The following is a 17,326-nucleotide window of genomic DNA, read 5'->3' as shown; positions in this document are numbered from 1 at the left end:
CATAACAATTCCCAGGCCAGTCCTGGCACCCTCCCCAAAGCACCCCAATGTAGAACTCACCCCCTCCCCCATCAGTGACAATTTCCCCACCCCCGTCACCCCGGTAGAACCCATTCCTGCTGACCCCCAGCCGACCCCAATCATTGCCCTCCCTCCATCCCAGACCAATCCCCATGCAGATGGCAACAGGGCTCCCCAGTCCCACCAATCGTCCTTCGAGCCCACCCACAATAGGCCCACCCTCTTGGCACTGCCCAATGAACGACAGGCAGTGCCAAGGTGCATCCTGGGCATGGGGGCACTGGCTGACACTGCCAGGGTGCCTGTGCCTAGGGGCACCACCACCCTGCCCAACCCCTTGGGGGACACGATTGCACCCCCTTCATTCCGGCGGGGTCTCCCACTAGTTCCCCGAACATGGGAAGCTACTTTAAACCTCGTTGGAATGAAATACTCCTGGTGGAGTGGGAGATTGAATTGGGACCTGAAAGGTCCCGATAATTAATACACATATTTCAAATACGTGCAAAAAAAATTTAAATTACTTACTTGCCTTCCCGCTGGTTTCCAGCATGATCTGATCAGCAACTATTTGCCAGCTCTGGAGGATGTGCATGCATTCCCGGCATGTGCAAATCCCTGTTCGAGGCCAGAGATGTGCTTCTCCCACCGCGACCAGACAGAAAAGTTGCGGGTCGCAATGGGAGAATCGCGGCCATTTTTTCTGCATCTGCCTGATCAAATAGCTAATTATTTTAAATACCTCAGTTAGATCTCCCCTGAACCTACTAAACCCAAAGGAATTAAAGCCAAGTTTATGTAACATTCTCTCGTTATTTAACTCTTTAAACCAGGGTAGCAACCTGACAAATCTGCGCAGTATCCCTACCGAGATGAGTTATTTTTCCTGAGGTTCTGTGCTTAAAATTCTTGTAGTACTTCAGATTAAGTCTTACCAAGGAACTGAACAACTGAAGCATCACTTCCTCGATTTTGAATTCTAGCGTTCTTGAGATAAAGGCCAACATTAACTTTTCTGATTACTTGTTGTGCCTGATTTATTAGTAGTTGCATCCATGGACAACTAAATCTAAACATTTCTCTACAGGTCCTAGTCTCTCACACCATCAAAAAAACACTTCTCCCACAGTTCAAGCTCTCTGTGCCTCTCCGAATCTGAACTCTTGCAAATTCCCAGTTTTAATTTCTCTACTATAGATAGTAATGCTTTAGGCTGCCTTGGCCCTAAGCTCTGAATTTCGTTCCCGACAGAAACTTGATCAATTATCATTTTTACAGAGATCCTATGCTTAAGAACAGTAATTTCTGCCCAATATTGAGGAGGTATGGCAAATGATTTCACCCAAGCTGCATTGTCGGTGGAACAGAATTTGGGCAGTTTCTAGCTGACCTCCAAGATGGATCTGCAGGCAACAGTCTGTGCTGTCTAGCATCAAGTCGGTGGCAGCAGAAAGAACCCTGCCCTCATCAAACTAGTCAACTGCTGAAGTCTTAGAACTCGTGCCACCAGGCTAACCCAAACTACAGGACATTGCCTATTCCTAGAAGTCTTGATCTGGAAAGGCGGAACACATCATCATACCTCGAGTTTGTTGTGCATGTTATTAATAGGTGATTGGAACATTGTCAAATATAACGGCTTGGGGAAATATGCCAGCATTTATAACAGTGGAAATCAGAATAAAAAACACCCTTCTGTTTATAGATGGCTAGAGAGTGGGGAAATCACAGATTGACCCCACGCTGTCCATGATAGCAGTTAATAAGCAACAACAGCTCGTAAAAATTGATGTCACAAGGGGAACATATAGACGCTCTAAGCTATAATAGAGCATGTGTGTATAAGTGAGATAAAATATTCAGAAATCCAAAAATCAAAATTAAAAAGCAATATCAAATATAACCTTTTTACAAAGTGCATCAGAAATTATAAAACAAAACTAATAAACACAAAGGGAGAAATGATATCAAGAGTGACACTTTGAAATATGCTTGTTGCAATAGATTGCACAAACAAGCAGCCAGTTATAGTGGAAGAGTAACAAGATGAAGAGGCTCTCTAGTGACCAGAAAGCTTAAAGAAAATAACAAATACAACATAGAAACTGAATTGCCTTATTTATGTTTCTAGGGGTATAAAAAAATTCCTAAAATTTAGCATATCCAGACAGTCACGTAGTCACATATCCTAGCAGACAGTTGTTGGTCATACAAACATAAGTCACACGCCTTTGAGCAGGTCAACCAGAAAAGGGGAGATAGCAGAATCCCAGGCAACTGAGAAAATTTGTAACAAAGGGTTAAAGTCAGACAACTGAAGTGCTGTCTGAGGAAGACACCCTGCAGCTGTTGCCTAATGGACAGCGAAACATTGAAGAAATAAGACTAATGTAAACATTGCAGAACTTGCCAATTTGGCTTTTAGTCACTTTCAGACAAAGAGAATAGCACACGACACTAAGGTTATATCAGATGTTGTGATCAAAAGCATGTGTGCAACAGGGAAGCATAAAAGTTGATTCAACTTGGTGGTCAGTGGATAGTTTGAACTAAAGGCACCAGAGTTAAAGTTCCAAGAGATCCAAGACAAATCCAACAGATTTGTTTTCTGCAAGTAGAACCACAGAATACCTACAGTGCAAAAAGGGGCCATTCAGCCCAAGACACCTGCACCAACCATAATCCCATCCACGCCGTATTCCCCGTAACCCCACATATTTACCCTGCTAATCTCCTGACACTAGGTCAATTTAGCATGGCGAATCAACCTAACCTGCACATCTTTGGACTGTGGGAGGAAACAGGAGCACTCAGAGAAACCTTTTGCAGACACGGGGAGAACGTGCAATCTCGACATAGACAGTGACCCGACGCCAGAATTGAACCCAGGTCCCTGGTGCTGTGAAGGAGTGCTAACCATTGTACCACCGTGCTGCCCTACATTGACACATATCACTTATGTGCTTACAGTAATTTCTGCTTTACCTGTATTAAGAAATAAAAGATTTTGCCTGGTTTATCTTATAGGAAAGGCAGTCATACATGGTCAAGAGTTTTACAATTCTGTGCATAAAGTGATCATTAGTCGTGGTTCATCTTGATTTGCTATTCGTAAATTACTTCAGACAATGTGCAGGAAATGGAAGCTGTAGTTCTCCTTGGAGACAGCAATCAAAGTACTAGTTTCGGGAAGTAAAACTGTGTGAGACATATATTTGATGATTGGTGTTCAAATAATTAAGGATGAAGTTGGCCAGTGCAGTGAAAAGCACGATCAAGTACAAACTGTTCTCGTTAGTTAGTGAGGAGATCAAGTTTTGTTGAATCTATCCGACAAGCACTTCATTCTACAAATTCATCCTCTATCTAACCCAGAATATGTGACCCAATAAAGTGGGTACAAAGAACAGAGGGGGTTCTATTTTCCAGTAGCAACATCCTGAATAAGCAAAATTCATAAACTGGTTCATCACTAATGGAACACTTCTGTAACTAATGGATGAACTACTTCTTCAATCTTCAATTACATTAAAAACACATCACATAGCGGCTACAGCTTTATACAATTAGTGCTTTGAGAATTAAATTTCATGGAGTTAAGACATCAATTTTAAGATTTTGTATCAAATACAGCTTTGGCACAGCATTATCAGTTCACCCAAGAATGAGCAGATTACAAGACACTCTTTGCCATGGTATTGCACAATGGTTAACTGATCATTGGCAGAGTTCCAAATGCAAATACAGATCCTCTGGAACAAAGTGTACTATTGCAAAATCTAATTAGAAGAAAAATCAATATTAGTTTTTCATGGTGCATCATACTGTAATAGTAATGGAGCAAGTGCTGACATTTCTGCTGCAAATTGAGCATGTTGGGGTTGGGAGAACAGTGGGAGGGGTGGGTTAAACATAATGGTTGATTAAAATTCAAATGTTATATATAAGAACATAAGAACATAAGAACATAAGAAATAGGAGCAGAAGTAGGCCATCTGGCCCTTCGAGCCTGCCCCGCCATTCAATAAGATCATGGCTGATCTGTCGTGGCTCAGTTCCACTTTCCCGCCCTCTCCCCATAACCCTTAATCCCTTCTCTTATCAAAAACCCATCAACCCGCTTCTTAAAAATATTTAGCGAGGCAGCCTCCACCACTTCAACGGGCAGAGAATTCCAGAGATTCACCACCCTCTGCCCGTTGAAGTGGTGGAGGCTGCCTCGCTAAATATTTTTAAGAAGCGGGTTGATGGGTTTTTGATAAGAGAAGGGATTAAGGGTTATGGGGAGAGGGCGGGAAAGTGGAACTGATGTTGTTTTTCATCATTTTTAATTTAAATCCATTTCAAGAGTTCCGTAGACAACAGATATTTGAACAAAATGGTTGCACCAATATCAACCACAGGCATCTATTTCACTCATTTGCTTTGTAAAACAAAACAGGCATCAAGGTGTCAATTTCTCAGCAAGTGCATGCTGTGACAACTACATTGTTAAGCTAATTACCTTATTAAAGGCAGGTAATGGATATTAGCTCAACCTCCAAAAAGTTGAACACAGCAGGAACATTTGTTGTGAGGTAATTATATGGAGTTGTATTTCTCCTGAGTTGGGTGCAGAATAAACGTGCTTCAGGTAAAAGACAAACTATGGTATGATTTCTCCTTCACATACCAACAGTTAGTGTTAACATTGCAGCAGAGGGTGATTGTTAAGCCTTGGTGATTGGTTGCTGCAAAAATAAGATTTTTTTCTCTTTATCATCTGCAGGAAAAGATGTAATTTGCTGCTAACGTAGTTAAGTTACAGGATGGCAGGATGATGATGCAAAATATCAAACCTTGGCTATCCACCAATTTTCTCAGAGGCAAAATCATATCTGCAATGGAAAACTGGAGCTGACATATACACACAGGTCATTTCATTACCTTGAAAGAAGCATGATAATGGTTCTGCTATTTCCTGAAAACAGTAAGATTAGGAGGAGAGTATTTTCAGAATGGAACATGAATGATTTGTTACTGAAGAGGGAACTGGGTCTTCTGTTTCAGTTTTTGGGTGAATTCTACAAAAAAGATAATTTATTGGAAGCACTTGAACCTAGTCAGCTTTTGATAGATTTAGAAAAACAGATGATCAGTCCATGGAGGAATATATCTTGGACTTTGACAAATAGTATGCGAGGCTGAAGAGATTTGCACTTGACATCCCGGAGTCTGTATTGGCATTTAAATTCCTTGATTGGGCATTCATTTCTAATATTGCTAGATTTTTAGCATTGATGGGGTCCAATTCCAAAGCAAAGGCTCCCTTTTAGACCAAATGACTGCTGCCGAAAAAAATTTCAAGGAGGACTGTTATTTCCAGTTACTTTCCCATTTATTGCAGAGTTGCCTGCACTCAAACAACGGATGGAGGACCTGATGCTGGCCAAGTTTCAAGACCAACAAAATGTGAGATGCAGATTTCAGTATAAAGATGGGGTCATTGATAAGCGATCTGAAGATGGCCATACTTTTAACCAATTCGAAAATTAGGATGAAAAGTGGATCTGGGATGGCACCGTCACATGTCTAAACCCACAAAATGCAAGTGGAATGGTTAGTTGATGGTATCAGTGTGATTCAAATATTACTATGAAAGTTATCCTTCCACACTGGAAGGATCAAGTTTTTGAAATGATGCGTAGAGTGGAGAATTCTGAGGCTGAAAATAATGAGGGGGATTGCTATGAAGGAATTGTGTTCGCCACAAAGTCTGAATCCAATGATGAGTATTGTGGTAGCTGATTCATTTAACTGTGCAATTTTAAATGGCAGTCGCACTTCCACAGTGTGTGGGGTGAACTAGCTTAACTGCTATCTGGAGTCTCTTGAGGTGAACTGGCACAAAGTTAAGGAATACAAAAGCTCTATGTGCTTCAGATTTGGAGAAGATAACATGCTCTTCCAAAACAGTTGACCTCCCTTGCAGGATAGGTGAGACCAGCCTTTTCATCAGTACAGATGTGGTTGCTCATGACATATCACTGTGTGCCTGAATGAGACAGAGTGTGTCCATCTGCATTCGTGTGTGCACGGGAGTGAGAGTCTGCCTTACTCCTAGTCTCAGGTTTTTCACTCTCACCACCACACATGCACACTCACAATGGGTGAGGATAAGTGAGCGAGCACCGAGAGACTGGGAGTGAGTGTAGCACGCACACACAACCTCTCAGACTCCGGTCTCTTTTATGAAATACTTTTTTTAAACAACTTATTGTGATGATATTGTTTTATTTTTGCTGAGCAACTGTTTCTTTTAAGAATGCTTCATTTTTTCTTCAAATCTAGTTTAATATTGTGCCAAACCTTATCTTTCTGAAATTTGCTCAACAGCCCCTTGAGGAAGGAAAAAAAAATGGAAATATGCCCCACCCTCCTCCCCAACCCCTAAGCAAAAAGGGTTGGACAAGCCTGGTCTAAGTGGACTACAGTTTAAGAGTTTGGTCATAGCCCAGATATTGCTAATAGTAATCACCTTTGTACATTTCACTGTGTTATGGGTCGTATATAATTGCCAAGTTGTTGTAGTTGTAGTGTCTCTTAATGCATCTGTCTTTCTACAACACATTAACGGGGAAACTGAATTAAGCAACAGCTCAGAACTCCATTCTAAATCCTGAACTACTACAACAGGGAATGCAGGGTGGCACAGTGGTTAGCACTGCTGCCTCACAACAGCAGGAATCCAGGTTCGATTCCTGGCTTGGGATACATGGAGTCTGCACGTTCTCTCCGGGTGCTCCAGTTTCCTCATGCAGTCCGAAAGATGTCCTGGCTAGGTCCACTGGCCATGATAAAGCCTCCCTCAGTATACCCAAACATGCGCTGGAGTGTGGCCACGAGGGGATTTTCACAGTAACTTCATTGCAGTGTTGATGTAAGCCTACTTGTGACACTAATAAATAATAAATAAACTTTAAACTCAACAATAACAAGTTCCAGGCTGGAGAACCCAACTCTCTCCCGTGCATACTATCCTTTCATATTTTCTAAGTGGCCAGGAGGGGGATTAAAATTATTCATAGCAGCAACGACCAAATAGTAATTGTTTTACTTTTTATAGATTGTTTGCTGTATTCACATCCTAAAAATATCAATTGGCCAAAGGGATGCACATAAATGTGATTTTGCACATAAAACGCATGATTTCCCAAAGGTAGGTTTTCAGACTACATAGCAAAGCTTGGATATTTTTACATAAATACTGCTGTAACAGAGTAGATAGTTGCTGGGCACTGAGACATGGAAAAGTCAGTCTCTTTTCAATTGCCAGGTCAAAGACAGCCACGTGACAAACAGAACAACGTACAGTTCACCAAATAGGAAACGCAATTGACTCATCTGTCACCTTGCAGTTCGCAGGCTCATTTCATGGTTACATTAAGACAAATTAAATATTCAAAAGGAAGGTGTCAAAATATATTTATCATGAAACACAGCAAATGAGTTTTGACAAGTATTCATAAGCTCAGTTTATTCATGCAAGTTGTTTCCACTAATATAATTTAGATTTAGCCTCTCAACATCAGCTTTTCAAACTGTATTCTCAGGCTGAATAGTTTTGAATCAGTGGTTTTACTTGTCTAGGATCTGACTGGATCCTGAAGGGTCCATAGCCTTGGTGAGTGCGAGGCTCTAAATTGTGTCCTCGTTAGTGTGAAAACTATTAACCATCCAATCTTCTCCAGCATTTATTGCTTTGCCTGACTCTTCGCGTCAGCCTGCTTGCTTCATAACCACAAGTACAAAAACAAGCCTTTTTTGGTTTTAATTTTTGAAATAATATGGGGAAAATTTCCCTCTTCTCTCCATCATGGAAATCATAGCAGGCGAGGGGCGGACCATGGAAAGGTCCATTGACCACGGGCGGGATTTTCCAGTTTTGGGGCGGGCACATCCTGTAAGTATTCAGTTCTGCTTCTGATAATTAAATGCAGTTTCCAACAATACAAAACACAACTCGATATGCACTAAATAAAGTGGTATTGAATTAGTTCCTGAGAAATGGTCATACTGTAGGTCTACGCTTTCTTGTGCTCTCACTTCCAGGTCACAAACTGATCAAATAGTAGGCAAGCATAAGTGACTCCTAAAAAAAGGATTGCTGAAGGATGCTAAATGAGAATACAAGCAATTTGAAATAAACTCCACAACATTAAAACTCAATTAGGATTATCATTTTCTTTTCCATAGTTAATCCTTAAAATGTGGTTTAGTCATTTTTGCTGCAAATGTGTGATAGCAAACATATCATTTTAAACCTGAATTTTAAATGTTCTGTCCTGAACACAAGGATTAAATCATTATTGTCCTCAAATCTCTCGACACTACATTTGTTATCATAGGGTTAGATAAGGCAAATTGACTGTGTTGAACTGTTTATTGCCTAGCTAGCAATACCAGCACCTGAATTTTTTAACATCCAACATTTTCATTCAAGTCAAGGTTTAAAGAATGTTTTTTTGAAAATACACACATGCATGCACGCACACGCTCACGCATACACATACGCACACCTCACCAAGAAAGAAAGAGCATTGAATGGCAGCTTTCTTCTTTGGATTCCCACCATGTACTCTTCCCTATGGTACAAACTTTTGTAACAACAGTCAATACCAAATTATCCCACTACACTCTTACACTACCACTCTCTCACAGAGTTCTCCACCAAATTGACCAGCTGAAAGCAAGAGAAGTGTACCTATGTGAGAAAGTCAGTGCAGATCTTGGTGATCCCATGGTTCGGATTTTGCAATTTAATTGCTGTGGCCATGTCCACTACCCAATCATAAAATCAATTTTCAACATATGGAATGAACCTCCTGACAGAATAGTGGTGCCAAAAATTACAAATGGGATTATTCAAGAAACAATTAGATCCTACAATGGAAAGACATTCTCTAGATGACTGAATGAAGAAAAGGTGAAGAGTCATTTTCACCCATAACTATCTTGGTTCTGATAGAGGATTCTTGCCCAAAAATGTATTTTCTGTTTACAGATATAACTGATCCTATATGTATCTGTAGTGTTTTTTGTTTTCATTATCAAGCTTGTGCTGCAGCTTTGCTGTATATTTCCAGCTTTGTAATCAACTGACTGAGTTTTCATCTTTACTCAACGTCAACTAAAGAGGCTGGATGTTAGAAACAGAGAGAAAATGCTGGAATCCACACCTGAAAGGATGACTCATCTCTCTGTGGATTCTGACTGAGCTACTAAGAAGTTCCATCATGCTTGGTTCTATTTTCAGAATTCTGGCCTCAATAATCATCTGCTTTTTCATTTATTTTGTTATGGTAACTGCCACTTCTCTGCCAGGAATACCTCCCTTAAAGAAATTTGTTTTCCTCTTCTATAAATTATTGGCATTGTGATACCTGGAGCATTTTTTGTTATTCATTTGTGGGATATGGATGTTTCTGGCTGACCAGCATTTATTGCCCATCCTTAGTTGCCCTCGAGAAAGCGGTGGTGAACTGTCTTCTTGAAACGCTGCAGAGCACGTGCTATGGATTGACCCACAATGCCGTTAGAGGGGGAATTCCAGGATTTTGGCCCGCCGACTGCGAAGGAATGGCAATATATTTCCAAGTCATGATGGTGAGTGGCTTGGAGGGGAACAAAAGGCGACAGTTGAGTTTAGGTAGGTCTGAAGCATTTGTTGCATGATCAGCGTGGTTAGCAACTGCTCTAAGGAAGTTACACTATTGCTTGAAATTCCTCGGCAAAAGTTCTAGAAATTGCACTAAGATGTACTCTGTCCGATAAATCCCAAATTTTGGTGAAAGTGAAAAGCTGCACTGAATTTATTTACTCGTTCTGGAGGTGTGAACATCAGTCGCATTTACTGCCCTCTCTAGTTGGTAATTGCATACTGTGTTTAGTGATATACAGGCAGTGAGCATTAATTGAAGTTTCACTTAGACATTTACTTAGGCTGAGTTAGGAGGTATATACTTGTAATATTTCACTCTCAGCAAATGCAAGACTAAGTAAAGATTGATTCCAGTACCATGGCTTTTTGGTTGAGAGCACTAGTTTCCTTGAGAAGATAACAGTGGGTTTTTACTTGATCCTCTAACAGTCAATGTGCACAATGATCCAGCAATGATATAGACATAGTGATGTCCAGTCAGGATGTTGTGCTTGGATTTAAATGGTGCTCCTATTTGTCTACAACTCTCATCCTTCCAGGTGATAGGAGGTGTAACCTGCTACAGTCAATCACGTAGATGCTGCAACAATAAGCTGATGGTGAAGGGCACTGACTTACTCTGTAAAATGTTGCAAGTAAACCAAAAGCAGTTTTCTTATCTATGTATAAAAACTGAAGCCCTTAGTTCTTGTCCCTTACCTGCGTGCCCTGGCAGTGGTGAATGCGGCCTTGGCAGCGTTGGAGAAGTACTTGAAGTTACAATCAGGCTCTTCCTATTACTCGTACGGCAACTGAAATAGAACAAAGCAAAAGCTTAAAATCACACCACTTCTGTTATGCATTTCCGCAAATATCACTTGTGCTCAGTTAATCCTGTTGCCTTTTCGTTCCCCTATTGCTCAATCTAATGTCCAGTATGCCATGTTCTGCAACTGAAAACATGGTAGAGGTAAGTTTCTGGAAATGTAAATGGGGATGCTATCAGCTGCTAACCACCAAACACATCCTTTCCACAATATGTCCAAACAAAAGGTAAAACTGGATAAACCTTACTTGGGAACATTGTGCTCTCCCTTCTCCTCACTCTTGTCACCATCTCACAGATGTTGGATGCTTTCTTAATTTGGTTCCTTGGAATGTTTTTAGAGTAGATACCTCTACCGTGAAGATAATCTTTAAAGAATAGGCCATAAAGTGGAGAATTAAGCTCGCAGTATACTAGTGAATAGTGTGTCAACCAGGTAGTGCATTCTGCAATGAGGGTTCTTTATAACAGCTTCGTGCTAATACTGATGTTGTAGTATCTTGTCATTTTTTTAAAAGCCCAATGCCTGGCCTATTTTCTGAAACTAAATTTCATAAATAAGCAAATTTATTTTCTTTTGGGCAATTAACTAATAGTGATAAATATGTTATATCTAAACTTAGCAGATATATCAAATGTATGGAATACACATGTTTCTGATGGTATGTGTTAGGCTACAGTGAGGGATTATTAATACACTTAACTCATCTGGATGGGGTTTGATGCACCAGCAACTGGTGCTCAGTTTGCTTTTATTAATCTGGACCGCACAGCAACTGGTGATTTCTCTATCAAAACTACAGTGATTTTACACTTGATGAGAGATAACCAAGGTTAGTTTGCAATAAATGAAAATATTCTGCTATCCTTTGAATACGAAAGGATAACCAGAATGTAATTGTAGAGAAATAAAATTCTACGAGTTATTACTCCCCAGTGTTTACCATTTTAATTACTAGGTATTTTCAAAGGATTGACTGCAGCAGTTTGTATGAAATAAGATACTGAAATAATCACAGCAGATTCCTTGTCTGCTGTCACATTGTTTTACTGCATTCATTATTCTTCTCTCTATCCAGCCCAATCAGGTAATAATATCCTTTCAAACAGTTCATTCACAATGTATCTAGGCCAATAACTGCAATAAAGGTCAGTAAGCTAAACATGTGGTATTAGATTATGTTAAATGACAACACTATTAACAGTTGGTAGAAGGGGTAAAGTCACAGGCTAAAAGTTCCAAAGTGTTTCTGAACTTTGGAGAACAAACAAAATTCAATTCAGGAAAGGAAGAAAGAGGCCATCTCCAAATGATTATTTTACTCGTCACCCAGACGAAGCAATTAGTCAAATTTCTGGTTCTAATGGATGCTTGTGAACAGCATCTGTCTGTTCTGGTTCCAGCATCGAAAGGTCAGCATTGAATGCGTCAAGAAGTAAAATGTCACCTGCTACAGGACAGGATATTCTGGATATAGGCATTATGCTGTTTGTCAGGACAGTGCCATGGCTGTTTTATTTCAGCTGGTTCCACTATTCTGATATAGAAATGCCTGGTTTTGAATCCACATTTGTGTTTGAACATTAAAAACTTAAGCAAAGCTGAAACTCCTCCCCACTGTTGATTTTAAACGAATGACTGTATCATGTTAAACCACACAAATAAAATTACCCAAGCCTTTTTTAAAAAAGGTAACTTAATACTTTTCTGTCTTGTGGATGGGACATCCACTGAGATAGAACAAACTAGTTACTGATCCTCAAGCCTCTGCTTTACAATCAGCTGTTTAAAAGGTGAAAGCAACATGTGCCAATTAGTTTTTCAATTTTCCTTCCCTCCTGTGAAGCAGCAGATAGCCGACAGCTTAAAAACTGTCAAGTCAAACCTGTGTCCTATCACTCTGCAGCACAAAACTCTGCATCACTGTGCATGTGCACGATCATTCCTTGTACATTTTGAAACTAATTTACAAAATTACAGAGTGCAGCGTCAACACAGCCAGATTTATGTCTAGATAAAGTGCAATGACAGACATAACAATGGGAAAATGACAGACATAACAATGGGAAAATGAAAGACTCAAAAGATGAAAAACTTAAGCGTGCAATTACTATTCAGTCAACTAAATCGCACCAAAAATAGAGAACCTAGAATATGCTTTTTCAAAATGAAAACTTGAAAGTAATGTATATGGCTCATGAAAGTATTTTATTTTTATATACACAGGCACACAGTATTTTTGCGCAGATTGCTTCCTTCAATGGAAGGCACGTGTTACGTCATCAGCACTGTTCCCTCTCAGCTGGTGGTTACATAGCAATCTGCTAGTCCCTGCTCAGGTCACACACAAGTCTGCCACTTTATTACCGCATTTTGTTGCCATGTAAAGAAATACTAAAGGGCATGCACACTCCAAAAAAATCAGCAGGTACATCAGTCACCAGCTGATTTTAATCCTGAATTGGAGTTAGCATAATTCTAGAAAGAGAAAACCAAACCAAGAACAGATGCCCTAACTACTTAATTCAGGCTTTCAGAAATTCCATTAATTAAGAGAGGAGGGAGGGAAAAGTGTGAAAAAAACAATTGATAAAACAACAATCAATTTTACTGCAGAGTTGCAGTCAGGTTGTCATGGCATTAATAGAATGGATGCTCAAAATAATCACCACAAACAGCAATGAATAATTGTTTAATAAAATATATCAAGCAGAAATCTGTATATGTATAGAACAAATCAAAAAAGTTCAGTCTTAATTCTGGGTACCTATTATTTATTACCCATACATAATAAACAAGAGGAAAGGGTCCTGCCTCCCTGGGGCAGGGCAGGGCAGGGATGGCATCACCATCGCTGGGTGTGGGAGGGCTGGATATCAGGGTGCTCCGGGACAGCGGGGGTTCAAATGCATTGAAATTTGCAACTGATTCTTTTTTGAAAAAAATCTACTTTTCAGGCAAAGACAAAGTCTGCAGGGGCAACGGACATAGGGAAGGCGCTGAGATGTTCTTCCGAACTCATCATCAGGAAGAATGTTGATTCTGAAGTGATAGCTGGGATGTTAAAGAAACAATGTAGGTACAATATAATAGCAATGGTCTGTTCAAACATGAGCTAATCAACTGTCTTCTGGGGAATGCCCAATTAATTATGGAGAGAGAGATCACATGATCAGAAGAATCATTTTGAAATTTTTTTATGGTACAAGACACGATTGAACAAGCTGCTAAACTGTAGTTTGGAATAATTCTGTCAATGGAGTGGTACTATCGTCTCTCTCTTTCCTGTTTCCAAGTCCTATTTCTGTTACAGTTTGGATTCCATTATAGAGTTAGAGAATTTCAATCAAAAAGAACCTCAGGTACATTATCATCAACTTATGGAAAAGATGGTTTACATCTTTATCATTGGCCTCAAACCAACTGGATTTCAAGACCTCCATGAAAAAAGGACAACTTTGGCCAACAAACATCCGCAAAGGACTCAAACAGTTGAATCTTTTCTTTTGTCTTTATTGAATTTTAATTTGGCCAAAAAATAATCACCTACTTTATAACTTGTAATTTTGCGTGGATTTTTTTGTGCGTGCGCCTGCGTATGTGTCTTGCAATTGTCACAACATAGATTTATCTTTCTAAATATCTTTACATCCATAGCTGGGTGGGTTTTTTTTAAGCACAACAAAAACTAACCCTTTGGTCTTTAAACTCAAGAAAGCCTGTTGGACAGAGTTCTTTGCAATCAGCGCATAAATGGTTAAGTACAAACACTAAACTAATACTTTCATTCTTAGAGCTTGCAAAAAAACTCTTTCCACCAATCGAGGAATAGGAGCGAAAGGCCAAGTCCTGATTTATGTCTTCACGGGTCGTGACAATACACACTGTTTTAGCGTTTATCTGAATTTTCAGTTCACACTGAGAGCTCGTTAACGTTGCAGTGAGAATGATACACAATCATATTTGCAAAGATAAGAAATTGAGGTGTCATTACAGATTTACACAGCAATAATCTACACTAACATATGCTGAATTTGCAAACTGATAAGGTAAGTCATGTGAAAACAAGAGCAGATATAAAAACCAAACCATATGAAAAAATGGCTTAGACCAATAATTCATTCAAGATAAACATTTGCAACAAAAAGAAAAATTAACAATTTTGCAGAGATGTTGTAAATGATCTTTTCTTTCAATGGGATCAGGCCACATAATTGGTTTCAGCACAGAAGAGGCTATTCAGTTTGATTGCAAAATCTCTAATAGCTACTCAGCTATTCCAATTCCCCTTTCCCGATAGCCCAGTAAATATTTTATTATCCGATAATTATTCAATTCTCTTTAAAGGCCTTTGCTGAGTCTGCCCCAACTACTGTCTTGGACAGTGCATTTCAGATTGTAAGCACTTGCTGTGAAAATATGCTTTTCCTCATGTCATCAACCACCTTAGATTAGTATCCTCTGGTTCTCAGTCCTTCTGCTAATTTTCTTCTCATCAGCACACGATTTTGAACACCTCTGACAAATCTCCTTTCAATATTATCTTCGTCACTTTTTTCAGGTTTTCCAAGAACCTGAAGTCTCTGATACTTGGAACCATTCCCGTAAAACATTTCTAAACAATTTCCAATGCATTCTTAAGTGTGGTGCCCAGAATTGGATACAATACTCCTGTTGAGACTGAATCAAAGTTTCATAAAGGTTCGACATAACTTCTATGTTTTTGTACTTTATGCCTCTATCCTATAATGAGTTGATACAACCGAGTGGCCATTTCAGAGGGTCTGACCATTTAAGGCTGGTAGATTTCCTTCCCTAGAGGAAATTCGTGAACCAGATGGGCTTTAACCCCAATCATTTTTTGGGTCACCATTAAACTTTTCATTCCAGATCTTTACTGAATCTGCCAGAGTGGGATTTGAACACAGATCCCCAGAGCATTACTCTCGTCTCTGGATTATGAGTCCACCACACCATCATCTCCCTTATTAACCAGTTTCTCAATCTGTCCTGTCACTTTCAACAATTTGTACTACAACTGAATATAATTCTGATCCATTTCTTTTCTTGGTCAATGAATATGTATATAAATCAATTATAGCAAATTCACTTTATTATGAATGTTTAGTTTTCTGTAGTCAAAATGCTGAAATTTACAAAAATTGCTCATGCCATGGTTGGTATCACTTCCAATTATACGCAAGGACAACGATACACCATTTTATTCTGCTATTAAGATTAAGCTACAACCTGATTATTAAAACAAATCAGATCTAAATATTTATGTTAAAAGAAGAGAGGAGGTGACGTGAGCATCAAAGTGAGGGAAACTAGGTAAGGGGTGGAACAGAGAAGTACAAAGTAATATTACAATTATGAGTTTGATTGCTTGTTATATTCTCGGGCTGTATCTTTAACTTAGGGTAAAAAAAATGAAGGGGGTCATGTGAGCTTTTCTGCAATCTACTCGATTGGGTAGCTTGATTGTTAGAGGTCAATGGAGGTCCAGATTGTTTTACTGGGAAGAGGGTGCAAGGTATTTATCCTTGGAAGCAATGGCAGCAACGTATGTGCTAATAATGGATATACCGAGAGTTACCAAAGTCCCAGAGTGTTGACATTGTTGGATTGTAAGTAGTTTTTTTTCAAATGCTCCATCTATTTCCAATATAGAGTTGGGCTGGCAATGATAGCTAATCAGCATCTCAACCTGAATACAAGGCCCATTTAAGAACATAAGAAATAGGAGCAGCAGTAGGCCATCTAGCCCTTCGAGACTGCCCCGCCATTCAATAAGATCATGGCTGATCTGAAGTGGATCAGTTCCACTTTCCCACTTTCTCCCCAAAACCCTTAATTCCCTTGTCTATCAGAAATCTATCTACCCGTGACTTAAATATATTCAATGAGGTAGCCTCCACCACTTCAATGGGCAGAGAATTCCAGACATTCGCCACCCTTTGAGTGAAGAGGTTCCTCCTCAACTCCGTTCTAAACTGCACCCCCCCCCCCCCCCACCTTATTTTGAGGCTGTGCCCTCTAGTTCTGTTCTCCTTTCTAAGCGGGAAGAATCTCTCTACCTCTACCCTATCTAGCCCCTTCATTTCCTTGTAAGTCTCTATAAGATCCCCCCTCAGCCTTCTAAACTCCGACGAGTACAGGCCCAGTCTAGTTAATCTCTCCTCATAAGCTAACCCCCGCATCTCTGGTATCAGCCTGGTGAACTTTCTCTGTACTCCCTCCAAGGCCAATATATCCTTACACAAATAAGGGGACCAAAACTGCACACAGTACTCCAGTTGCTGCCTCACCAGTGCCTTGTTCAGTAGCAGCAAGACCTCCCTGCTTTTACATTCTATCCCACTCGCAATAAAGGCCAACATGCCATTTGTCTTCTTGATCACCTGCTGCACCTACAGACTGAGTTTTTGTGATTCGTGCACAAGGACCCCCAGATCCCTTTGCACAGTAGCATGTTGCAGCTTTTTACCCTTTAAATAATATTTCTTTCTACTATTAGAACAAAGAACAAAGAACAACCCAGCACGGGAAACAGGCACTTCGGCCCAATGAGCCCGTACCGCCATCTTAAAGCATTTTCCTACGCCTACCTTGACCCATGTGCATGCGTATGGTATCCCCATTGGAAACCAGATTCAGGGAAGAATAGTTTAGGGACAATTTGCTACACCAATCAGCCTAAGAGCACATCTTTGGGGTGTGGGAGGAAACCGGAGCACCCGGAGGAAACCCACGCAACCACAGGGAGAATGCGCAAACTCCCACAGACACTGGCCCA

The 17,326-nt window shown here is 40.0% G+C and overlaps 1 protein-coding gene across 6 annotated transcripts in view; it reads right to left on the bottom strand.

The window, feature by feature from the left end:
- The window catches only part of mast2 (microtubule associated serine/threonine kinase 2), a 405,638-nt gene that overhangs the window by 101,757 nt on the left and 286,555 nt on the right, over nucleotides 1-17,326 (bottom strand). For all 6 annotated transcript variants that reach the window (XM_080195426.1, XM_080195427.1, XM_080195428.1 and 3 more), the window contains one exon: nucleotides 10,421-10,512. In XM_080195426.1, the coding sequence (XP_080051552.1) occupies nucleotides 10,421-10,512 (92 nt within the window). The remainder of the gene's footprint in view (nucleotides 1-10,420; nucleotides 10,513-17,326) is intronic.

Source organism: Carcharhinus amblyrhynchos, chromosome 9 (assembly GCF_965287045.1).
Source record: "Carcharhinus amblyrhynchos chromosome 9, sCarAmb.v2.hapA, whole genome shotgun sequence".
NCBI classification, from domain to species: domain Eukaryota; kingdom Metazoa; phylum Chordata; class Chondrichthyes; order Carcharhiniformes; family Carcharhinidae; genus Carcharhinus; species Carcharhinus amblyrhynchos.
Note: the sequence above shows the minus strand (reverse complement) of the source record. Positions and strands in the feature narration are given on the sequence as shown.